Source organism: Apus apus, chromosome 2, assembly GCF_020740795.1.
Source record: "Apus apus isolate bApuApu2 chromosome 2, bApuApu2.pri.cur, whole genome shotgun sequence".
Taxonomy (NCBI): Eukaryota; Metazoa; Chordata; class Aves; order Apodiformes; family Apodidae; genus Apus; species Apus apus.
Window position 1 is genome coordinate 149,709,381 of NC_067283.1, and position 26,063 is coordinate 149,735,443.

At 40.6% G+C, this 26,063-nt stretch overlaps 1 protein-coding gene across 4 annotated transcripts in view; it reads right to left on the reverse strand.

Moving 5' to 3' along the window:
- ZFAT (zinc finger and AT-hook domain containing) overlaps nucleotides 1-26,063 on the reverse strand; it is a 133,858-nt gene that overhangs the window by 69,706 nt on the left and 38,089 nt on the right. Inside the window, exons 1-2 of one of the 4 annotated variants that reach the window (XM_051609738.1) lie at nucleotides 16,008-16,071; nucleotides 1,894-2,061 (exon numbers count right to left, since the gene is read on the reverse strand). In XM_051609738.1, coding sequence (XP_051465698.1) covers nucleotides 1,894-2,044 — 151 coding nt within the window. In that variant the 5' untranslated portion in view covers nucleotides 2,045-2,061; nucleotides 16,008-16,071. Of the gene's footprint in view, nucleotides 1-1,893; nucleotides 2,062-14,656; nucleotides 14,925-15,309; nucleotides 15,373-16,007; nucleotides 16,072-26,063 lie in introns of those variants that run through there. The other 3 variants (XM_051609736.1, XM_051609737.1, XM_051609739.1) reach the window with 3 other exon arrangements.

Consider the following 26,063-nt stretch of genomic DNA (forward strand, 5'->3'; position numbering starts at 1 on the left):
GTTCATCTATCAGGCAACAAGTACTAAAAGAAACTTGTAATTTCCAAGACTGTCACTCATCAATCACTTCTCCTTATAGTGACAATACTGAATTACTACAAAGAACAACTGAGGAAAAAAATATATTACATAGTTTTATCTGCTGCAGATTCTATAACAGGAGGGGAAAAAAATGTATGCCTTGAAAGAACTCTGCAAACTCCTGTATTCAACTGTGAAATATTCTTATTTTTTAAAACAGAACACAGGAAATAGTTGAATAGTACTTGAGAACAGACTACCTTTCTCTCTGATCAATCTGTGTGATGGGAAAGAAGAATTAAAGTATGTCTAGAATATGAAAAAAACCTATGTGAAATCTATGCAAAAGTAATTTACCTTGACATTCTTACTGACAGCAGATGGCAAAGAGTTGGGGTACATGATCTGAAAAAGGTGGCACCCCCCTTGATCATACCAGACAATGAAAAGGATTCACCAAGAATAATTTAAAAGGTAAATTCTGAGTATGTAAATTTACATATGAACGTTACATTTTACATAATTAGATTTGCACAGTTATTTTCTTAAAAGCTGCACGTCTAATTTCTGCTGCCTCAGAACATAATAGTAATTATATACTATTCTCATAAATGTACAATGCATGCTTAACAACCTACAGTACAGAAAGTACAGACAATCCGTGGCACAGATGCACACCAAAGTTTACAGAAGAGCCCTTTTACTGAAAGGAAGAATAATGTCACAAAGTAGCAGTTTCACTGTGCTCAGAGAAGGGATAACAGAAAACAAAGATTTCAGACAAGAAGATGGACTCTGTATGTCTGAGAAACTTACTTCATACAATTTAAATAAAATTAGAATTGCATTTTCAAACTTGATGTAGATCTGATATTTATTTTTTTTTTTTCTGATGCACAGTCTAATCATGTGTATGTGAAATAATAATCTGGTGCATTTTTCCTCACCAGCCATCTGAGGAAATAGCAGCAATAGTTGAATACTTTATAACCAGTATTAGAAATATCTTCTTATGTTAGTGAAGTCAACATAACTACTGAATTACTGCTGGTAAATAAATGAATATCACATGCATATGTTACTTATAAAGAAAAATATTTTAAGTATCATATTTGTATGGGGTTTTTAATTCACAAGCACATTGTTTTTAAAATCCAGAAATCATAACAATTGGGAAATCCTGGTAGTTGTGTTAAGAGATTTGCCAACAATATAAATCCATTGCTCAGTAAGGGTCTAAAAGAAGATAATTTTTAAAAATCTGAATTGTTTTCAACCCATTGCTAATTTTACAAGGGATTACAGTTATAATCAGTTAAAAATTGGATTAATGTAAATTCTTCCACTGCAGAGTAGCTTGTTCTGTGTATCTAATTCAACCTTTGACTACTATATTGCTTTATTTACCAGTGCCAAAATCATAAATTATGAATCATGCCACTTCCTTTTTGGAATAGAACAATTAAAGACTGTCTGAATCACAACAAACAACTCAAAAAGCACAGCACCATCCCTAAACCACAAGACATGCTCCTATCCATGGTGCCCTGCTTGCTTTTCCACTGCTAGTACTGAAGCTTGCCACTGCTATTACACAACTCAAATTAAAGCTGTAGGAAGCAGACCTGGCTATATTTGACTTTTAAAGTCATGTACCAATGTCATCATCCCCTATCTCAAGTTGAGTTTATCCACATCTGTCCTCTGTCTATTCTGCATTGACAGAAACTCAGTTTGGCAGTTCTACAGTAACCTTTATAAAAAAAAGCTACATAAATCATTCTATAAACAATACAGAACAATCACACCACAGGTTTTATTTAAAAAAAAAAATAGTTTGAAAATTACATTCCTCTAAATTTGTTAAGGTACCTTCTTCTTTTTTTATGTTTGTGGGTACTGTTAGAGGTTGGAGTGGAATAATTATGTCATCCACATTGGTCCCTTCTTCCTTATGCTTCTCAGAGACGTGAGACAATAGTTCAGATTGATTTGGTGAAAATAAGTTACAAAGTTTACACATGAAGATGGAATTGATTCCTGAAAAACAAGTTTAAAAACAGGAGTTAATATTTCAAATGTTAAGTTTCTTTATATTCTTTATATTTTATATAAATATTTATATTTCTTTATATTACCCCTAGTTACTTTTGGTTCAGCTAACACAGTAACTGTGAGTTATCTTAATATACTTACCAGATAGTAATGAGCTGAAAACAAGAATGTTACAGTTAAATGAAGACATTCATAAGAAATCTCCAAATCAATTAATCTAAGAAATGGTTAAACTTATACCCAGATCCCCATATGGCAAAAAATGTCTTCTGACTCAAATCCTAGAAATAACAAGACCCAATAGGAAGCAGGATAGATTAAGACCTTCTTGGGTTTTACTTCCAGCCTAAGATAACATTAACATTTCATATTTTTTTTCAAACATCTGATAAAATTATCTCAGATATTCAGTAATTGTCCAGGTTTTATGTACATCATATTGACAAAAATGCAAACCATTTTATCCTTTACAAAGTAGCTCTGAAATACAGAGAAGCTGGACCCAAATTCTAATTTATGTTCACAGACCTCACTGTTCTTTCCTACATGTACTTAACCTTTCTACTTATATCACCTAAGTAAATCTAATTCTCTAATAACCCATGCAAGTGCTGGAACCAAAAGAAGGAAGGAAGAATTAAATACCGTAAAAGATAAAAGGAAGCTTTTCCTTCACTATAGCAACATTTGTTAGAAAATAAATCTGTTTAACAAAAACGTGTGCTTTGATCTGTCATTTTTGCCTTAGGACATGACCATGAGCATACACTGTAAGCTAAAAATGTTAAGTGCTTGGTTTCAGGGGTCATTATCCTTAGATGTGGCTCTGCCACTAATGAAAGCCTGGAAAGTAAGGTCAAAACATCTATAGTGCTGTGGACCACAAAATGTTGTTATCATATGACATGCTATGCAATCACATCGTCTTCCTTTCTCCTTCTAGCTATTCACTTCAGAGCTCTAGAAACAGTTTTTCCTCTTCTATCCCAGCATTTAAAAACAACCAAAAAAAAACCCGAAAACCAACCAAAACCACCAAACCCAAAAAACCCCAGGCTTCGTCTTCATCCATATACATGGAGAAAAATAGGCAGAAATAGGAGGAAAATTGAAAGAGGTGGACAAAACTTGCTCTCAAAATAAAACACACCATATCAATCTCAGAGGCCACATTAACATTTGACACTAATGAAAACATCCAGTATTTCCCATGCTTTGACCTACAAGTTCTATGAAAAACTTCTGTCAATTCAAAAACATAAAGCAACCAACTAAGTAAAGAACTTTGAAGCAGCAAATTAACTTCATTAAAACCTTCCTAGGTCAATGTGATGAACAGAAATTTTACAGAACTTGTTAGAAAAAACTTAATAGTTGTTTGTTTGGGTTTTTTTCAAATCCACAGGTACTAGAGGTGTGATGTGAAAGCAAAGCCACATGAGAGTAAATAACAATAAAGGTTAAGAGAAAGTTAATAATTCAGAAAACTCCAGCTAAAAAGAAGCTCATAAACTTAGGACAGAGAGTTAACTCAGAGGACTTTGTTTGCTTTCTAAAGCTGCTATCACTTGTTTTAATGGTTTGATTTTTCAATGGTCCCTGCTTCCTTCATTGTGCCATCAAAACTAACAACCACCAGGAACCATTTTTAACAGCACATTTGTTCTTCAGCTACATACATAAACTCTTGGCCCTGAAATTGGTTTCAATTGCTCCTTTGCCTCACTAAGGACAATTATACGCACTGAAATCCAAGTGGAAAAACAATGCTATTTGAAGTGCAAACCAAACCACAGACTAGCCAGGGGAGTACAGAAATAAAGTTATATTTTGTGAATTTTGAGAGGTTTTGGGGAAAATAACAGGGAAGCTGTGTTTTGGGACCTGTTTTCAAAACAATCCCAAGCAAAGATCACTCCCCCTGTTCACTATTAATAAAATGGTTCACCTCACTCAAGAAAAACCCATCTTTAAGGTACTCTGACGGATTTGTGCCTCAAACTGCAACAAAAGCATCCTCATCTTCATAAATAATACAGCTATCTTAAAACTAAAAGGCAGAGTATGTATTCCTATCTTTTAAGACAGCTCTGAAAAGCAACACAAATACAGTTTGTATTGTCTGAAAGATACATTTTACATAGCTACTGTGTGTAATAGCGCATAATACACTCAGTAGGGTCCCTTCTCAGGCATTCTACTGCCTTGAGCTGAAGCACATTTCAATTTTGACTGCACTGTGTTTACAAAGGAAATGTTCCTTTGTATACATTCCATTGAACCAGTTCTGCTCTCCTTAATACTGTTCTTTAAAACAACAATAAAAAGCACACAATGAAACAAAAACAAATGAAGCCTTTACCTAGTGGCTGAACAGTGTTCTCTCCTACCTCCCACTAGGCCAGGTTGCTCAGAGCCCCATCCAACCTGCCTCTGAACACTTCCAGGGAGGGAAATGAACAACTTCCCTGGGCAACCTGTGTCAGTATCTCATCTCAATTCACACAAAAGAATTTCTTCCTAATGTCTAACTTAAATCTCTCCTTTTTCAGTTTTAAACCATTACCCCTTGTCCTATCACTACATGCCCTTTTAAAAAGTCCCTCTCCAGATTCCCTACAGATCCACTTCAGGTACTGGAAGGCTGCTTTAAGGTCTCCCTGGAGCCTTCTCTTCTGCAGGAGATGTGCTCCAGCCCTCTGATCATCTTCATAACCTTCCTGTGGACCCTCTCCAATACCTCCACGTCCTTCTTGTGCTGGAGGCCCCAGAGCTGTACACAGCACTCCAAGTTGGGTCTCACAAGTGCAGAGTAGAGGGGGAGAATCACCTCCCTTGACCTGCTGGCCACGCTTCTTTTGATGCAGACCAGGACACAGTTGGATTTCTGGCTGCCAGAGAAGATTGCTGCCTCATGTTGAGCTTCTCTTCAACCAGCACCCCCAAGTTTTTTTCCTCAAGGCTGTTCTCAATCCATTCTCCACTCAACCTGTAATTGTGCTTGGGATTGCCCTGCCCAGGTGCAGGAACTTGCACCTGGCCTTGTTGAACTTCATGAGGTTGGCCTCCAGCCTGTCAAGGTCCCTCTGGATGGCCTCCTTTCCCTCCAATATGTTGTGCACACCACACAGCTTGTTGTCATTAGCAAACCTGCTGAGAATACACACTCAATCCCAATGTCCATGTCACTGACAAAGATGTTAAACAGCACCTGGTCCCAATACCAATGCCTGAGAAACACCACTTATCACTCATCTCCACTTGGACACTGAGCTGTTCACCACTACTCTACCAGTGTGACCAGCCAGCCAATTCCTTATCCACCATTTGGCCCATCCAACAAATCCAAATCTTTCTGATTTGAACACCAAGACGTAGTGCAGGACAGTGTTGAATGCATTGCACAAGTTCACCAGTTGCTCTCCCTTTGTCCACCCACACTGTGACCCCAGAAGATACACATGCACTTTGCTCAGAGATGAGATGGAAACAAAACTTAATAAACACATGATTTGAGGAAGAATGACTAGAAAAGGAAGTCATAAAGCAGAGGATAAATCATGCTGATCACAGGCCTAAATGACTAAATTAGGAGTAAGCAAATGATAATTGATTAACCTGTTACTAATTAGGTAGTTTAGCAACAGAGCAATGCATTATAGTCAATTAGGTGCAAAAATCAAAGAAGCAATACGTTAAATAAGTATTCAGGGAATCAATGATTAATTAGTGAATAATTAATTATGCAGGAAATCATCAGAGCAATTAATTAGACAGCAATTAAATATGCAGAGAAAGAAAGGAGCAGTAATCAAGTATGCAGGTAAGCAAACAACAAGAATTTCAGCCAAAACCAATCTGGAATATTCCATTCACTAACCATGGTTTGTGTTAATTAATTATCTTCAGTTTGCTAATACCAGCTATTTTGTTCTTAAATGGAAAAGTGGCAAATTAAGCTATAACTCAAGTGAAGCAATTTTATTTTTTTTTTTTAATTCTTCCAAAGATCTCATGGTATTTATTAATTAATGAGTTGTTGGGTTTTTTTCTTTATACCAAGTATGTTGTGTTGGTTTTGGCTGGGATAGAGTTAATTTTCTTCATAGAAGCTCATATGGGGCTGTGCTTTGGATTTGTGCTGCAAACAGTGCTGATAACACAGGGATGTTTTCGTTGTTGCTGGGCAGGGCTTACACAGCATCAAGGCCTTTTCTACTCCTCATCCCACCAGCGAGTAGGTTGGGGGTACACAAGAAGCTGGGAGGGGACACAGCTGGGACAGCTGACCCCAGCTGACCAAAGGGATATTCCAGAGCATACAACATCCCATTCAGCATACAGAGCTGGGAAAAAGGAGGAGGAAAGGGGGAATGTTCAGAGTGATGGCCTTTCTCTTCCCAACTAACTCTTGTGACAGAGCCCTACTCTCCTGAAGATGGCTGAACACACCTGCCTGATGATGGGAATAGTGCATCACAGAATCATCATGGTTGGAAAGGACCTCTAAGATCACTGAGTCCAACTGTCAACACAGAAAACCCCACAAGCTTGGCCACTAGAGCATGTCCTGAAGTGCCACATCTACTCAGCTTTTGAATACCTCCAAGGATGGTGACTCGACCACCTCCTGGTCAGGCTGTTCCAGTGCCTGACCACTCTTTCAGCAGAGAAATTCTTCCTAATATCTAATCCAAACCTCCCCTCTCACAACTTCAGGCCATTTCCTCTGGTCCAGTTGTTACTTGGGAGAAGAGGCCAACACCCACCTCCTACAACCTTCTTTCATGTAGTTAATCCTTTGCTTTCCTGTGTTTGTACGTGTACCTTTTGCTTTACCTGTTAAACTACCTCAACACACAAGTTCTCTTTTACCCTTCTGATTCTCTTCCCCATCACACCTGGGGAGAAAGAGCCAGCAGCTGTGTAGGGCTGAGCTGCTGCCTGGTGCTGAACCATGACACATGTACACAGCAAAGGGAGATCAACCAATGGATTACTAAAGACTAAAAACCAACTGCAAGCTAGGAAGCAGGATCCCTTATTCCCAATCCACTTCACAAAGCATAAAACATTTCCTGGGCTGCTTTGCTTCAAACATGGAGAGGCAAAGAGAAAAGCGAGAGAAAGAAGAACTTGAATTAGAAAAATCATTCCAATTAACAGTGTTTAAGGGAATCTGATAATATAATATAGTCATGCATACTTTTGATCACTGTATGACAAAACTTAGTCCAGAGCTAATTTTAACTCATAAAAACCTTTCATTTTACATAAAAGACAGGCTGGGGGTTGGGGCTTGTTTTGTTTAATTGTTAAACTATTTTCACAAGAAACAGAGCAAAAAAACAAAACTGGATTTATACTGTACAAATCATTCTATTATATCCCAAACTCTTCACTACTTTTTTCTGTGAACACAACAGTTAAAAACTTCTGTAACTGCCTTTGAAGTTCTGCAACTCTTAAAAGGAACTAGAACTCTGCAGTTAATTGCAAAAATAGAAATTCACCGGATATCTACTGGCCTGTGGAATAACAAAGTTGATAGGATGCAGAGTTACACACCTGGTCAGCCTTCCTAAAATACACAGCAATAAAGTTCAGAATACAAATAACTACTTATTTCTGTCTAAACTTAAAAGGCTGAAACAAACCTTCAACACAACCAAATCCTTAACAACAACAACCCTCTGCACTTCAAAATTTTGCATTGCATTCTTAGACTAGAATTTTGTTCTCCTGGGGTATTTTTCTTAGTTTTGAGGGTTTTTTTTTAATTACAGTTAGGTATTTGTGATTGCATTACACACAATTAGTAATGTTAATGGTAGAAGTGAAAAAAGTATATCACCACCCATCTTTAATATATGCAATATAATCTTTATTCTCAGTTTAGTAACTCAAGCAACTCAATCTCTTGAATTATTCTAGTATTTGTTTCCAACTATTTTTCTCCCACTTCTCATAAATTGTTTTTAACCAATTTCTGTCTCCTGCATCTCTCACATCATGCCTTCTTCTCTACCAGACACTATTCCCTCCTCATTCCCTTGGATCCTAAACTCCCTTTGCTTCTGTCTTCCTATCTACAAGAACATCCAGGTTTGCAAAGAAAGGCCTCTGGTGGTGTTAGTTTCTTTACAGAACCTGCTAGAATAAAGAGAAACACAAACACATGCCTTCAGCACAGAACCAGGTCCTCAGGTCTCCTGCCCTTCTCCAGTGTCCGGCTGCATTTCCAATTTGCTGCAGGTCACTTAGCTCCCTCCTCCAGTTCCCCAGCAGCTCAAAGTGCAGCACAGAGTACAGAGCAGCCTGCATGTTCTGTCACTTCACCTGATGTGCAGGTCCACAGGACCACTTACTCTTCACCGCTCAGGTTTTCCAACTCTGAAGTAAGTCATGTCACAGCACACAGCATTATCACAAATTCAAGTATTAGGTGATATTTTTTTCCCCCTAACATTCTCTGTCTAAAGGCTCTTAAAAAAAAAACCCAAACAACTGTATGAACGTCCTTCTTCTGTTGTGTATCCAAGAGTACAGCCAGGAAACAGAATGTAGTGAGCCAAGAATGGGATGAGAAAGATCAATTTCTTAAATAAGATTTTAGTCTACGCATTTATAAGGGTATGTGGAAGGTGAGAGTCTGCTTCATTAAGGCTATCTGATCAAGGATATTTTCAACGCAAAGGAGGTCAATAAGTTAATGGGATAAATTATGAACAAGAATACAGAAACACAAACCTGGCAGACAACAGATAATTGACAATGCCAAGGAGCAAAAAGTCTCCAGTTACTAGTTGATGTGAAACCAAGAAACTGCAGGCACCTTTGTGGAAGGCCACCTGGACTTTGTAACTGGTAAGAAAAGGGAAACAAAAGAAACAGGAAGACCTGGGACACTTTAGGAGTGTTTGCAGGACTATGTGTATTAGGTTGAAGTGATAGGGTTTTGGTAGCTGGGGGCAGGCTGCAGGGTGGCTTCTGTAAGAAGACATCAGGAACTGCCCTCATGTCAGACAGAGGCAGTTCCAGCTGCCTCCAAGATGCAGTTTCATCTACCAGCAAAGCACAACAGGGCACTGCTGTTCAACAAGCTTATAGAGATATTTACATTATTCAGTACCTGACTTCTTCACTGTCCTGCCTCTGCTCTGCCCTGCTCTGTTATCTTGAAATCTGCAATTACCAGATCACAGCTCTGTTAACTACATATTAACTGTCTTGATTCAATGGAGTAAAATTTTCCATTGCCCTACCAACCAATGTAATAATACACTAACACAAGAATTACTGAGAAAATACAGGGGTTTCTGTTCAGATCTCAAGTGCAAAAAAAGGGGGAACAATTATTCCAATAAACTATTTTTTTTTATTACAGAGTTATTGTACAAATGCTGAGCTTGTAAAATATTCTACTGTCTAAGAACAATAAACAAGACTTTTCCTTGATAGCTTAAGTATTGAAATCATGGGGTAACAGTTACCACAAGAGCAACATGTAAAAAGCCAGTAATTTGTGATTAACACAAGCAACATTGTATCTGAGCAAAACCAAATAGTTTCACTGAACATGACAGAACCCGCACATACAGTATGATATCCAATACTAATGTCAAATACATTAAACATGTTTTTCTTAGACATCAGGTCATATCCCCCTGTGCTTGCTAGAGATTTTTTTTCAATGCTATTTCAAATATTTCAAAATGTTATAATATATCTTATTTAGTAATTTTTGCTTTGACACTTTTTTGCTGTTATTTTTTTTTATTAGAGTCTATTTTAATCTGTTTAAAAAATTAATCAAAACCTTTTTTTTTTAATACTGTGAAATGTATGATTATGGTTTTTAATACCTTCAGGTAATCAGTACTATTTAATAATTTCAGTAAAATGTAAAGAACTGTCTTGCATTTTTCTGTCTTACAGACAAGGATCTTTAAATTAATGTAAGTGTTGATTAGATACATTTTAACTTCAGATTAGATTTAGGCACATATTTACTGCCTAGACCTTGTCCTTGACCTTGTAACATCTTAGTTATAATTTTAATAAAGATGCTTATAAAAACTATTTTTTGTTTCTCTTCATTTTATAAAGAATTCAATAGGTTTACTTCCTGCTATTTTTTCTATTCTGATTCAACAATAAATTAACATGCAGGATAGTAGCATATCTCCAAATCAAAAGCATTATCCTTAGCAAGCATTTAAAAAGTAAATAAAACCTGTACTATTTGCTACCATTAGAACAACAGCATAACAATGTTAAAAACTAAAAAATTAACTGTACTAAAAGCAGCAGACTAGAGAGAATAGAAAGATATTTTAGGGCTGCCTTCATCCGAATCTGAACTCTTCTTCTGAAGAGTGAGCAACTGTTTTTTGTTTAATTCACCAGCACAGGATGACTACTGACACAAAGCCCACAACAGAGAACACATTCTATCTAGGAAAAGGAGTGCCTGACCATGTCCTCACTTTTAGCTGCTAACTAAAATCAGGACAATTTACTTATCATTAGTTAAATGCCATAAATTTTAAAATTAAGAAAGTGATGACAATGTTGATGTAAGATGCATTCCTGCAAAAACTAGGAGATGATACTAAAAATCAATACTGCTTAGTATAGTTTTATGGAAAACCTAATCACATACATTCAACATTTTTTTAGCAAGGCCACAAGTTCAGTTCACAAGGTGAAGTACATCTATAGAGGCTCTCAGACATGAGAAAGAGACAGACCAAATTGCACTGAAGTTTGTGAGTGCTTCTGCTTAACAAATAAACTGCATTTAAAAATCCATACTATACAAACCTGTTAGGACAGAGAAAAAAAAAGCAGAAAAATAAAAAGCACTAGGTTAAGGTTCTTGAGACAAGAACACATGACAGTGCTGTGAGATCAGAACAAGTTAATAGTTCTATATATACCTAAGGGAACATTATAAGTTGAGAAAATATACAGAGGAACAACAGGTTTCATCCAACCCCAAATTAAAGAGATTATTAAAATGTTTTTAAATTAAAGACCGAAGGGTGACAAGTGCAAAAGACCACAAGGATGGAAATGACTCATCTTGCAGTGGTAAAAACATGAAGACCACTTTCAGACAAAAGATGAAACAGAAGATAATACAATTTTAACAGGAAACAACAAAAAAACATTGAAATAAATTGTGTGGTTTGTCTTCTCTTGCTTTGCAGTCGTTTTTAAAAGAGAAGCACTACTACTACAATAATGCAAGAAATCTAACAAGGTGCCAAAACCAGAATGCCTAACTGTAGACAAGGATAACTGACAGACTTGCATTCAAACAAGTTTCTGAAAAATACTGTTGTGGACAGAAAGTAGGACATACTGTTTGTGAAGCAATTCCATCTGTTAGAAGCAGCTCAGGGTGAAATGTGATTAACAGGCTTTTTTTTAACAAGTAACAGGATCCCTGAGGACTGAAATCCTTGCATTGTACAGAAAAGGATAGTGTTAGGACTACTTAGTAACAGTCTGACCACAATGGTAAGAATGATCATGACAGACTTGAAGGAGAGAAAAGAAGTTACAAAACCAGAAACAACAATATATTGCAGGCTTCAATTACTCTTATGCAGATTGATTAAATGTCAGGACAGGATGCCAAGACTAAATGTTTAGAAATTGTTAGTGACTGCTTCACCCAGCAAGCAGGCAGGAAACCACATGAGGAGAAACAGATCTTGACTTTATCAGAAGTAAAACTTAGGACCTCATTCAAAGCATAATGGTGATTAAAGCAGTACTCAAAAATCTTCTAGAAGAGTGAAAAATAGCCAAATGTTTGTGTTTAACTTCAACAATGTGAACCACATAAAGATAAAAGCATCTTTAACAAAACAAAAAGGACTAAAAATGCTTCAAGCCTTGAAAGCAGCATGAAAACTATTTAAAAGCATCACATTTGATGCCAATTCATCAACGAAGAATTTGGAAAGGGGAAGGAAAAAAAAAAAAATCTAGCACAGCTAAATGCCAGTGAAAGGAAGCTTTAGTAGAAGAAAACATCTTTATAGAAGTTTATTTTTTGGTCAAAATAGGAAAACATAAAAATATTGGAAATTGTGACAAATTAAATATAAAAACATAGTGACGCAGGTCAACAAGGATAATTTTATCAACTTGAAAAATAAAAAGCAGAACACAGCACTTTTTTTAAACACCTCAACAGTAACAGGCCTGCCTGGGACTCTGTGCAACAACAAGTTATGGAAGTATGAAAAGATCCTTCAAAGCAAGTGAGCCCAGAGCAAAACAAGCTTTTCAATTTGCTGTCTCTCTCTAAGGGTTTGGAGATGTTTTCTCTGAAAGATCTCTCAATTCCAGCAAACACTTTCAAGACAGCCTCCAAACCAGGCTAAGATCTGCACTATTCAAATACAAACCCTTACAGCTCTAATAAATAGACAGTCCTACAAAACATATGACCAGGTAACACATAGATGTATAAAAACCAGAAAAGCAGATCACTGCTGCAAAAGTCCATACTGGGATTACACCTTGGCACATTGTTACTCTAAATTGAAAAAAACTAAAAAAATAAGAAGAATAAAAACCTTTAAAGGTACAAAGATAAGGACAACTGACAACACAGAACAGTTCCATACAAGAAGCAGTTAATAAATTAGAGTTTTTCTGCCTGGGAAGGATGGACCTGAGAGGTGGTGCAAAAGCAAAGAGTAAAATGAAGAACATGTGTCTTGGAGGAGATGACCAGCAAATCATCCCTCTGAAACTACTGTCTGCTGATGTCTCCCTGTACTGGAAGAAGCAGAGAAGGTGAAAGGAGGCAGTTCTTCATATAATTCTAAGATGGGAACACATTCACTTGGAGTTAAAAGTCCATCAAGAACCAGTAGGTGGAAAGACACGATTTGGGGCTCAGCAAGTCTATAAGAAAGCCTGGGAGAGTATTCTGGACAAATATCACTGTGTGCTTGCACTATTCTTACACTTCTCTTCTTAGACATCCACCATGAGCCCCTGTTAGAGACATGATGTGTCAGGCATGGTGAAAAACTAAGATCCAGATTATTTATGCTTTTTTAGATTTCTTCTAAGTCACAACAGCACCACACAATGCAGACTTTAAGCCAGCTCAGTTACTACAGCATTCAAACATTAACAGTATTTCACCAACATAACACAACACCCCTGAACATCCCCAGAGGTTTGACATAAAGACATCATCATCTCTGATACAGAGTAACAGACTAGTAATGGGCTGGAGTTCTGCTCTGCAATAGATCAATTTTAGATGGTTAATTTGAGCTACTAGGAGAGTAAGTTACCAGGTTACATTGACTTGCTTCAGAGTTGTCTATGATAATACCAGAAATCAGAGCCTGCCTTGAGCCACGAGGGATCTGCTGGCCCGACAGGAAAAGTGCACAAGGCTCTTATCTCCCTTATTTGTCTGAAGTGTGTCCTCACACCCTCACCATAACCAAACATACTGTATTTAAACTGTTCTGTTGCTAGATTTGTCAAAAGAAATTTGAGTTTAAAACTACTGACATGTAGTTCATGTAAGCAAATAAAAGCATTTGTATTCTTCTCTTTTACATGCATCAGTTTCACAGATGTTCCTGGAAAAAGTTAAATAGAGTTCCTCAAAGTAGACACTGGCTATACACACTTATCTGGGCTAGAATATAAAGAAAAAATCACAACTGGATGAAAAAGGATCTTCTAATAACTACGAAAGTAATTTATCTGCAGAAGTTTCGAATAATCAGTTTATCAAACACACAAAGTATCTTCCCATTATTAGAAAAAGCGTGCCTAAGTATCTCCAGTTACTTTGGGTTTTGATGTTCTAAGATCGCCCTCATGTGGCTAAAGGCAGCGCTGCTGAAGTTCCCACTAAAACACCATTCGTAACCCAACCCGCACTACCAGGTCCCAGAAACATCTGGCACCTCTCGAAAGAATAAGCAGTAACTATGTGATCAGCCACCGGCATCAGGATGCCCCGGCTGAAATGCTCTGGACATGGTTTTTGGCAGCACACTTAGCAGAAACACATCTGCAGTCAGATGCAGTTCTGCAGTTGCAAAATCAAACATCCTGGACACCCGTGACACTTCTGGGTTCAACCACCCTCAGAACACTTTTCACTAAAGACAAACGTGCTTGAATAAATACGGATTTATTAGCAGCAGTAGCAGTACCAGCAATAAGAGAATCAGATTCTCATCTGTTGGATGAGAGAATATAAAGCAGCCCTGGAATGCTTTTACGATGCTTTAAATCAGCACCTATGAGATAATCTGCTCTTTAGAGCCAAGTTTTCTCCTGATAGTGCTGTTCTCTTTGGCATGAAATCCTGGTTTGGGTTGTAAACTCATTGTCTGTAAATACTCCATAGGACAGCTAGAAATAACTTAGGATTCTAAACATTACAACATTCCAGGGAACGGCATCCAAACATCGAGCGCACGGGGTAATTAACTAGCACTGGAAGTATTGCAACATCCCTTCACAAACTTGTCCTGCAAGGAACTCGCAGGGATTGCGAAATGCAGAAAGCACTTACACGGAGTTCGTGCAGCTACCACGTCTGCGTAATCCTCCTTACACAGGTGAAGCCCACGCGAGCCAGGCCAACGCAAGGCACACAAAGGGCTGAGCTGACTCTGCGGCCATCTCACTTTAACCTGCCAGCTCCTTTCCGCAGCTGAACTCTCAGGCGTCTGAGCTAAAACCAATTCCTACCGGCCGTCGAAGGAAAGCACGAGCGCCCAGCCCTGCACTCGGAACAGGGCGGCCCGGCAGCTGCTCCCTTCCAGGGGCTGAGGAACAGGCTGCTGAGCAGGAGGGACGGCCGGGCCGGGCAGGCAGGGCCCCCCGGGGCCGCCCCAGCCCCCCGCGCCGGGCGGGCACCGCCTGGGCCGCCCCCCCCGCCCCGGGACAGCCCCGCCGCCTGACGCGGCCCTCGGCCCTGCTCAACCGCGGCCTGAACCCAGGGCCCGGGCTCCCCGGGTAGAGCAGCTCCACAACCCCCCGACACCCCCTGACACCCCCTGACAGCCCCCAGCGAAGCGGCGGGGCGAGGGGGGCGGGGGGGGAGCAGCGGCCTGTCAGGGAACTACTTCTCCTGCGGATGAAGCCGTTGAGTGACGCCCCACCCGGAACTACTTTCTGGCCCCCCTCCCCGCTACCGGCGGATCCGTGCGCGGCCCCGCTCACCTGCAGCCTCCATCGCCGCGGCGGGAAGGGGCGGCGGGGGCAGCTGGCCGGGGGCCGAGCGGAGCGGCCTGGTTAGAAAACAAAACAAAACCAAACAAAACCAAAAAAAAAAAAAAAAAAAAGGGGGGGGGGGGGGGGGGGAAGAGAAAAAAAAAACAAAACAAAACACAACACTTTTCGCCTCAGCGGGCCGGCGAGGCCTCCTGTGGTTGAGGCGGGGGAGGGGGGAATAAAAATAATAAAATATTTTAAAGGGGGGTGGGGGGAGGAGAGACGGGCTCGTTCTGGCGAATCTGCCGCCTCCGACACGGCGGCTGCTTCTTCTTCCGCAGCGCGACGTCGCGAGGGCAGGGCGGGGGGGGGAGGGGAAGGGGAGCGCGCGCCTGCGCGGTGGCGGCCTCGCGCCCTGCCCGCGGGGGCGCGCGCGCCCCTCGGTGCTGCGGGGTCTGTCACCGCAGCTTTAACGTCGGTGCAAATAGCTGGGGGGGGGGGGGGTAAAGCTCATGGTTAATCCAACCGCAGCTGAAGTACGAAGAGTAAAAACAAGAACTCGGTATTAATTGCGGCGATAAACTTCAACAGTCCCCTCTCGCGTCAGCGCGTCGCCTCGAGCTGGGAAAATAAGCTAACAACAAACCTAGATATCTCACAGTCCCACAAAAGTTTTTAACCTAGGACATAGCTGTATGATGACCTACGTCATAGACAGTGAGTCCAGAGCCCTAAACCAAACTCGCCACAGCTCTGGGGCTGAGCGATCTCTGCCGCTCCTCGGGCAGTTTCTGACCGTCGCTGCTGTGTTCCGCTGGTGCCACCTCGGCGGCCTTCCTGCCAGGGCAGAACCAGCCTCTCTGCCACCTCATCTGGAAAAAAAAAACAAATAATAATCAAACAGCGGGGGATAATGTTGACCGTCTTCCTCTTTCTCGTTTTTATGTTCTAACTTCCTTAGCCAGATGCTGAAATAATTAGGATTTTTATCCTGGCAACCAGCCTGGTAGTTTGACCCCTCCCTTTATTTTTGTCTTTTGGCCCAGACAGAAGAATCCATCATATCTAAGGGCTCGTTAAAGCAAATGCCTATAGATCATATATATATATATATATATATATATATATAAGCCAATGAACAAACTTCAACGCTGCAGCCAGAAGGAAGGTGGGGTGCCTGTGGGATGAAGGTTGCTGTCAGCTCCTGAACAGCACAAAATATCCATCCAAAGCCCGCAAATCGAGGAACCCGGGGGGAGTGTGAGGAAGTGAAATCATTTGTGTGTGAAACAAAGTCGCCCCTGAGCTGCTGGCACCTTTTGCTCCCTTACACCCCGCCCCCCAGCATCACACAGTCTTCTGTTGGGTTTTGTTACATTAGTTGCTCCAGATGCAGGAGGAGAACTTGACCAGAGCCAGAGTGAGCCTTGGGTCCCAGCAGAAAGGCTTTCCCTGAGCAGCTGTACTATGCAGTGTTCACCCCACCAATATTCCTGACTTGCATGAGACACTTCATACAGGAACATGTTCTTTAGAATTTACATCAGGGACCCAAAAAACAAGGCAGAAGGGAAGGAAGGGCAGACATTTCCAGAGGCTGTGATCAAAAGTCCTCTGCTAATTAACTTGTTTCATTTGAGCTGAATGATACAGCAACGTTATAGCAAAGACATGAATGGATATTCTGACCTGGTGAGAAGCATTATTCAGGGATCTGCCTTTGTCTTTAACTTGCTGCCTTGACAGACCCTCTTCACCTTCTGGACTTCTGCTTCTACTGCCCCTTTTAGCCTCTCTTCCCATCCCTGCTCGCTACTGCACCTACCATCTTCTGGAGAATGTTTTCTACTAGGAGCAATAAAGGTGAAAGCATCTGCATGCTCAGCACACACACCCCATGAAAGGAAGGGATGTGCTCTTTATAGTACGTGAGCAATATTCATCCTTACCTTGGCATTGAAAGAACATTCCCTGCTCCTTTAGTCACCAGGCCTCACTACAGCAAGTAGGGTGGATTCTCCTACCAAGAACAGTGCTTGTTCCAAATCTTTCACATAGTTAGATCCTCACTGGTGGGGCATCAGTGTGACAAGTGGTTTGTTGCTTTTCACATACAGTTCTGCTTTGCACAACCGCAACCCTGTGTAAAAGGCCACGCTAATAAAGGCTTGTTCTTTACCAAAGACAAAAAATCAGAGCTGGAATCTCTGAGATTTTGTGTCTGACCTAGTAAAATGTTCTAGGAGCTCTGCCTGCTGGAGGACAGAAGGGAATGAGAAATGCTATCACTGCTGAGGTGCCTGGCCAGGTCACAGTGCTAGGTTAAAGCCAAGTCTTTTCAACTCTGAATGACAATTTACACAGTTTAAACAAAAATACCCTCAGGTTCTTCCAGAAATTCCACCACATGCTGCCATGTTAAAACTCACATGACTCGTCACTTGCATGTATGTCCTCTCAAAGCAGGCAACAGAAGATAGAATCATGGAATGGTTTGGGTTGGGAGGGACCTTGAAGGTCATCTCATTCTAACCCCCCTGCATGGGCAGGGACACCTTCCATGGGAAGGGACACAATCTCCCCTAGTTCCAACCCCCCTTGCCAAGGACACTGATTACAAGATATAAAGGAGTTTCAGTGGTGTCTTCTGAAACCACAGGATTAACAGTGTTTATGAAGAGCTGTATAAGAAGGATGGGGAAGACATGTTCACTAGGGCATGTAACCATAGGACAAGAGGTGATGTTTTTAAGCTAGAGAAAGGTAGATTTAGGTTGGACATAAGGAAAAAAGTTCTTTAATATGAGGGTGGTGGATCACTGGAACAGGTTGCCTAGGGAGGTGGTGGAGGCCCCATCCCAGGAGACATTCAAGGTCAGGCCTGATGGGGGTCTGAGCAATCTGTTCCAGTGAGGAATGTCCCTGCTCATTGTAGGGAGGTTGGAGCAAATGACCTTTAGAGGTCCCTTCCAACCCAAGACATTGTATGATTCTGTGAATCATAAGTCAGGCTCCTCAAGGCACTATGGTCTCAATGCACTCATTCCTTTGCTTGTCTCAAGAGAGAACCTGATCCTGGTCTATTTATCTCATTCTGTCCTAGTTTCCTGATAAAATAAATTCTAGGTCCACTCTCTGCCTATGCATTCCTAATCTCTCCATATTTCCTTGTCTAACCTCTTTTACTGCCTTTCAGCTCCCAGTCCCAGATTTCATTCACAGGAATATCTTTCCCATTTCCCTCAAATGCCCTTTCTGGGTACTTTCTGCAGTTACTGTTGCACCACTCGCAGATAAGCTCCTACATGAACACGTGTTCATCAAAACCAGCTACTGGTTCCCTCTCTTCAGCCCACTGAGTAGTTCCTTGTTCTGGCCTCTGTGTCCAGCCAGTATTAGCTGACTTTTCCTTAACCAATTCTCTTATCATAATAATGAAAAACCCTATGGAGTGCTAGAGCATGCCAGGTTCACTTAAAGTGCAAGTTAAGTATTGCACAGGGCTCCAGCCTGCTTCTACAGCTAGAATCCATGAAGAGGGCGTAGATGCCCTTACTGAGAGCACAGCACATACCAACTCCTCCTTTTCCCAGGAATGTGGTTTGGCTTCGTCCACTACCAATGGGAAAAGCACTTTACTGAAAATGTGGTTTCACAGGCGTGAAACCCGGGTGCACCTTGCTTAGCTGCTCACTGTGAATGGTCCCACAGAATTAAAGTACTGGAATCAGTAAAAAAGTTAGCAATTAGTAATGCCTTGTACAGCTTTCATTTCCATTTGGCTTTGCATGAGCTATTTGTGGGAATATTTCCCATCGCAGCCCTGTACTGCATTTGTGTAGGATCTCTGACTCTTAGCATTGTTGATGGACCTGACCTGGATATGAACTAGGGCTACATGGCAAAGGGAGTTCTCTGTAAAACAAGATGCTGCCTCATCTGTCACAGAAGCAGGAAAATACTGAGAAGTAAACTGTGAAGTTTTACAAAGGGAAATGAAGAACAGGTTTTTCAGGAGGATAATACTTTTCTCAAAGAGTTCCTTTATGATACAGAAACTGTGTTCATTAATTCTGTCTTCCTCCTTTTCTGGTTGCTCACCATGGTATCTTGCAACGTGCTTTAAAACTATTATGTATTTCTATAGCTGAAATTTTTAGCATCTGGGCTTAAATGTGAAAATTACTTTAAAAACCCTCTCCTAGATGTCTGAAATTGAAGACATAAAGTTAGGGAGAATTTCTACCCTAAACTTCAATCCTTTATTTTCCCTTTTTTTCCCCACAAGCATTTTGTGAAAAGCATTTTCTACTGAAGAAGCAAAGCAATAAAAATGCCCCATAAGCACCCATAAGAAAATTAATTAATTAAGATACAGCAAGGATGCAAAGCTCTATATAGGACACAAGCCTACTTAATTACCTAAATGAAGCAGTGGTCCGGTGAGAGAAAACAGTAAATTATGTGATCAGAAGCCTAAGATTCTGCCATGAAAAATATCAGCAAGAGGATAAAAACAGAGGTATGCTGACAGTCTTGACTGACACTTCCAGTTCTTTACTTTCCAACTTTATTTTTATTATAATATTAGTATTTTTTAAATGAAGAAAAACTTTAGTGTTTTATAAAGTAAAATCATAGAATCATAGAATGGTTTGGGTTGGAAAGGACCTTAAAGAGCATCTAGTTCCAGCCCCCCTGCCACAGGCAGAGACACCTCCCACTAAACCAGGCTACTCCAAGCCTCATCCAACCTGGTCTCGAACACTTCCAGGGATGGGGCAGCCACAGCATCTCTGGGAAACCTGAGCCAGTGTCTCACCACCTTCACAAGAAAGAATTTCTTCCTAATGTCTAGCCTCAGTCTCACCTTTTCCAGTTTAAAGCCATTCCCCCTTGTCCTATCACTCCATGCCCTCGTAATAAGTCCCTTTCCAGTTTTCCTGTAGCCCTTTCAGGTACTGGGAGGTGTTCTAAGGTCCCCCTAGAGCCTTCTCCCCTCCAGGACGAACAACCCCAGCTCTCCCAGCCCATCTCCACAGCAGAACTGCTCCAGCCCCCTGATTTCTGCAGAGTGAGCAGCTGCCCCCATTGGCTCCAGGGCTGAGCCCCAGGAGCAGCCTCTTGCACAAAGTGTTCTAACACAAGTGCAGAACTCAGAGTTACTACAGAATAAATATTGTAAGAAACCTTCAACTTTGTGTATCTTTGCTCCAGAATTGAAGAAACCAACCCAGACCATCCATTGGGCTTTTTACTTATACAAGGAATGCTGCAAGGGGGTTGGACTAGGTGATCTTTTGAGGTCCCTTCCAACCCCTAAGATTCTGTGATTCTGTGTACACATGCACTTTACTGCCCCTGAGTTTCTGCACTTGTTGGCAATCAGGTTTTTTTGGGAAGTTCACAATTCTCCTTGGAATCTTAATGTTCTCTGGTTTCATAGTTTTTAGAAGAGCAATTTGACCAAAAAGCAGTTTTAGACAAAGGTGGCAGTTATGCTCTTAACAGAGGTGAGATCACATGACAAAATCACATGAAGGTTTTCCCACTTCTTTCATGACAAAGGGCATTGCAGCATGGGAGAGTTATGACCCAAATCAGATCATTCAGAAAGAAAGTCTTATCAACAGCCTTCCTTCTATACTTTTTTTATTTCTCATTTTTTATTAGTACACCAGGAACTAGGAATTTTTGTCTCTTGGGATAAGTATTTTATTGGATGCTATTTAAAGAAGAAAACATTGATAAACTAGGTTATTATCCTTTCATGTAGTTAAATTATTTTAATTTAACATGATTAATCTTTGATAGAATTATTCTTCCAAGTTGTGTTAATACTAATGGAAGTGTTTACTGCCTGAAGCCAGCTTTGTATATTCCCATTTGGAGATGCATTTTTATTACTGTTGAAGTAAAAAAAAACAAAAGAAAAGAAACAAACAAACAAAAACACCAAAAAACAAACCAAACCTCCAGAATTTAATACTTTTTAATTGCTAGAGCAAAATTTTCCTCCTCCCCAACACTGAGTGCTTGAAACAATAACAAACAAACAAAAATATACAGAAATATTTCCCAGTTTGCCAGCTGTACCATTCCATAAATGTTTTGCATTCTCCACATGTCACTGCAATTCATCTTTCTAGACTTCCCCTGTTTTTTTCTGTAGTCACAATGTTCATTACAGACTAGAAAAATGTCACCAGATCTTGGCTTGTGTGGTTACACCGTGACACCTAGGATCATAGAAGCACAGAATGGGTTGGGTTGGAAGGGACCTTAAAAATCATCTAGTTCCAACCTCCCTGCCATGGGCAGGGACTCCTCCCACTAGACCAGGTTGCTCCAAGCCCCATCCAACCTTTCCTTTAACACTTTCCAGGGGGGGCATCCACAGCTTCCCTGGGCAGCCTGTGCCAGTGTCTCACCACAGTCACAGTGAAGAATTTCTTCCTAACATCTAAGATAAATCTCTCCTCTTCCAGTTTAAAGCATTTGCCCCTTGTCCTGTCACTCCAAGCCCTTATTAAAAAGTCCCTCCCCAGTTTTTCTGTACTCCCTTCAGGTACTGGAGGGCCACTATAAGATGTCCCCAGAGCCTTGTCTTCTAGAGGCTGAACAGCCCCAACTCTCTCAGCCTGTCTGCATAGCAGAGCTGTTCCAGCCCTCTGATCATCTTCATGGCCCTCCTCTGGACTTACTTCAATAGCTCCTTCCAGTGTTGGGAGCTCCAGAACTGGACACAGTACTCCAGGTGGGGTCTCAGGAGAGCCGAGTAGAGGGGCAGAATCCCCTCTCTGGACCTGCTGGCTGGTCCTCTTGCTGCACAGCCACACTTTTGAAGCAGCATCTATGCAGTGCAAGTGGGCAGGGAACCCTGTTTGCCTGCAAACAGCCCAACAACCAGTGGCACTGCCACTGAAGCACAGTTTCAAACTACACCCTCAAAACATCCTCTAGAGTAATGCCCACTTGACAGTCCTGAAATGAGACACACCAGTTCCTCAGTCACAAGTCCAGCTACATAAGATACGGACACTTGATTCTGAGCTCAGTTTCTTCACCAATGGGTGTTACAGTTTCCTGGTGATAGAACAGTTTGTTTCTCTTCCCCACTCTTTTCTCCCATCAGCTGTTCAGTCCTCCACAGCAGCAAGTTTATTGCCACCTAACTACACTTCTACAGCCAAGTGGTCTATACTCAACCTGCAAAACAATTGAGACACAGAAGTTGTGCAGAAAGTGTTCTTTGTAACCTGGATTAGTTGATTAGTTCTCTCAGTCAGCCCAAGGAGAACTGCACTGCAACAACTGAGCAGACAGGAGAGAGTGGGAACAGGAGCTGTAGCACCATGCCTTGATCCCTAACATCTCTTCTTTAGTTTTAGTCAATTAAACAGGTTTAAAACCAATCAGTGCAATGATCAGCTTTCATTTTAGCCTGCAGAGACAGTCTGAGTCCATCACCTTCACCTGCAACTTAGAAACGTGGGTGATCATACATTACCATGGAAGGAGCATGTGCCATTGTTTTTAAAATAATAGCACCATTGTTTAATGAGCACAAAGACTAAAGTTATTAAGTATTCTTCCTGTTTTTCCACTAAGGGAAAACTCTAGCCATATTTACAGCTGTGAGGGTATTCAACAGTGTCCATCTAAGACAGATTCTAAGAGAGGACATAAAGGAGAGCAGTCTAAAAGTATTTTAATTTTATCATTTAGGGTATATAAGGTATATACGTTTTTTTTTTTTTAAATCTGAGTAAAACCATGGATTCCTTCAAAGAGAAGCTCAAAGCACTATATTAAATAAAAATGCTAGGTGTTTAAAGTGAATTTGCCTTCATCTTCTTGTGAATAATACTGCCCCTTATCCCTATTCAATCCGTTTGATTGTGTGACAAAAGTCAGTTCATCACTACACAGCTTAAGGAGCATTTTCAAAGCTATCCAGCACATATATTTTAACTCACTTTTATTTTCCCATTGATCTCAAAGGGAAAACAACTCAAGCTGTTGTTGTGTACTTCTGGAAGTCCTACTTGAAAATGCAAAGGAGACAAATGTTGACAAATTATAGGAGGTTGTTTTGCAACTAGTTTTATCCTTGAGAAAGAAAAGTTGTCGTTGCTTTACTGTAAATGCTTCATTTATTTTATTTTTTTTTCCAACTTTATCTGTCTGGAGTAACTGTATCTGCTTGTTATTTTTATCTGCAGTGTTTGATGTGGATGTCTGTGTTTAGGACTGCATAATTGCTGTTTTCTTGTTACAGAACATTAACTTTATGCTTCCAGTAACAACTTTATAATGAAAATGCTAATAAAAATGAGGCAGTGCAAACTGCACATTTACAAATCTCTCCAGTGCTTAGTATGAGGCTTATCATAATTCTTGTCACCTCAGGTCTGTCTAGGCTGCTGATAATGATTACACTGCACAGTTAATTTAAGAATGATCTCCTGCAGTCAACAATTATAAATTTAACTTCAGAAAAAAATACATACATCTTGAAAATGCTTCTAATAAACAGATTCTAGTTTTCTCAGTGTAGCAATATAATCACTGCAGGACTTAGAAACACCCTGTATTAATCACATTTCTGCTTGCAGGTTTATACTGTTTAATCCTATTACAGCTGTACAGACTGTTTTTCCTTCGCTAGGTGATGTCAGACTATCTGGAGACAGCAGCACAGCTGGAACCCTGGGCAGATTTAAACAGTGTTTTTCCTTGTTCTTTTAAGGACTTTTTGATTGGGGGTTGCTTTCTTGTCCAGGCTCCCATGAGACATGAAATTATATTAAAAAATGAAAGTTAAGAGGAAATGTTATGATGTGCTGGAGCTTCAGACTAGTACAAAATGAACACCCTGCAGCTGGACTCAGAGAAATGCCTGTGGAAAAGCAAATTTTGCCAGAAACTTTTCAAGATGTAGCACTCTCAAAATCAAAGATTATTTATATTTGCGATGATGCATATGTATAAAAAAAAAACAAAAACAAAAAACAAACCAGTGCAACATCCAAACTGCACCCTGATTTAATTCTTTTTTCCCTTTACTGTAATTCAGAGAAAGAGCAAATATGTGTGTACCAACTAGAGAAAGTAAATTCATGGTACAAGAAAGCACATTCTCAACACCACTAGGAGACAGTGGTGTTAGAAAAGGCATGAAGACAAGTGTAGAAGACAGAAATCTTTGCTGTTGTATTCCTACTGGGAAAGTTGCCACAGCTCTCACTGAACACAGCTATTTTTAGGATAGTATAGCAGAGAGGAAAAACCAGCATCAATCATGCTGAGTTTTATTTATTAAGCCTACAGTAAGAATCTGACAAACATGACACAGTCAAACTTCAAATTATACAAGTCTGACAGTTCCTACATAATTTGTATGATTTTGATTTGATTAGACATTGCATCCTGTGTTTGGCTTCAGCAGCCTGCTGTTCTATTCTTAATTTTCACCAATTTTTGCAAAATTAGCATGTCATGAAATACTTCATACCTTAAATTTCCTCTTAGGAAAGTGAGCACCATCACCACTTCCTGCCTAAATTAATTTTAGTTCTTTCAATTAAATAATACATATATACATGTATTTATTTTTTTTTCACATGCACACTGAATTACCCACATTCTCCACATATGCTTTATCTGTGCTACTAAAATGCATGTCTCAGACTTCATTTACTTCTGGTGATTTTTGGTTTGGTTTGGGTTTTTTTGCCAATAATCTTAAATAGAACGTAATAACCCTTCATCTATCCATCAAGCTCAGTGGGTAAGGCAATTGTAAGTTTGTTCAGTCCTCTTTGCTTCATTACTTAAAATGTTCAAAAATTACATGAAAGAGTATGCATACATTAGTGTATCCCTAGGACTTCAACAAGTTCAACAAGGCCAAGTGCACCTGGGTCAGCACAACCCCAGGCACAAATACAGGCTGGGGGAAGAATGGCTGGAGAGCAGTCCTGATAAGAAGGACTTGGGGGAGGTAGTTGATGAGAAGCTCAACATGAGCTGCCAGTGTGTGCTGGAGCCCAGAGAGCCAGTTGTGTCCTGGGCTGCATCCAAAGAAGTGTGGCCAGCAGGGCCAGGGAGGGGATTCTGCCCCTCTACTCTGCTCTGGTCAGACCCCACCTGGAATACTGTGTACAGTTCTGGTGCCCTCAGCACAGGAAAGACATGGAGTTGTTGGAGAGGGTCCAGAGGAGGGCCATCAAGATGATCAAAGGGCTGGAGCACCTCTGCTATGAAGACAGGCTGAGAGAGCCGAGGCTGTTCAGCCTAGAGAAGAGAAGGTTCCAGGGAGACCTTATAGCTCCTTCCAGTACTTGAAAGGGGCTACAGGAAAGCTGGGGAGGGGCTTTTCACCAGAGAAGATAGTGATAGGACAAAAGGTAATGGTTTTAAAGTGAGAGAGGGGACATTTAGGTTAGATATTAGGAAGAAATGTTTCACCATGAGGGTAGTAAGGTCCTGGAACAGGTTGCCAAGGGAGGTTGTGGAAGCCCCCTCCCTGGAGGTGTTCAAGGCCAGGATGGATGGGTCTTTGTGCAGCTTGGTCTGGTGGGAGGTGTCCCTGCTCATAGCAGGGAGGTCGGAACCTGGTGATCTTTAAGGTCCATTCCAACCTTGATGATTCTATGATTCTGAGATTCTAAGACTTTCACCCAGAGAAGGAGAAAGGAAAAGTACTGCGTGTTTCCTTATAAGCAAATAAAAGGTAGGTTTGGTTTGTTTTGGGTTTT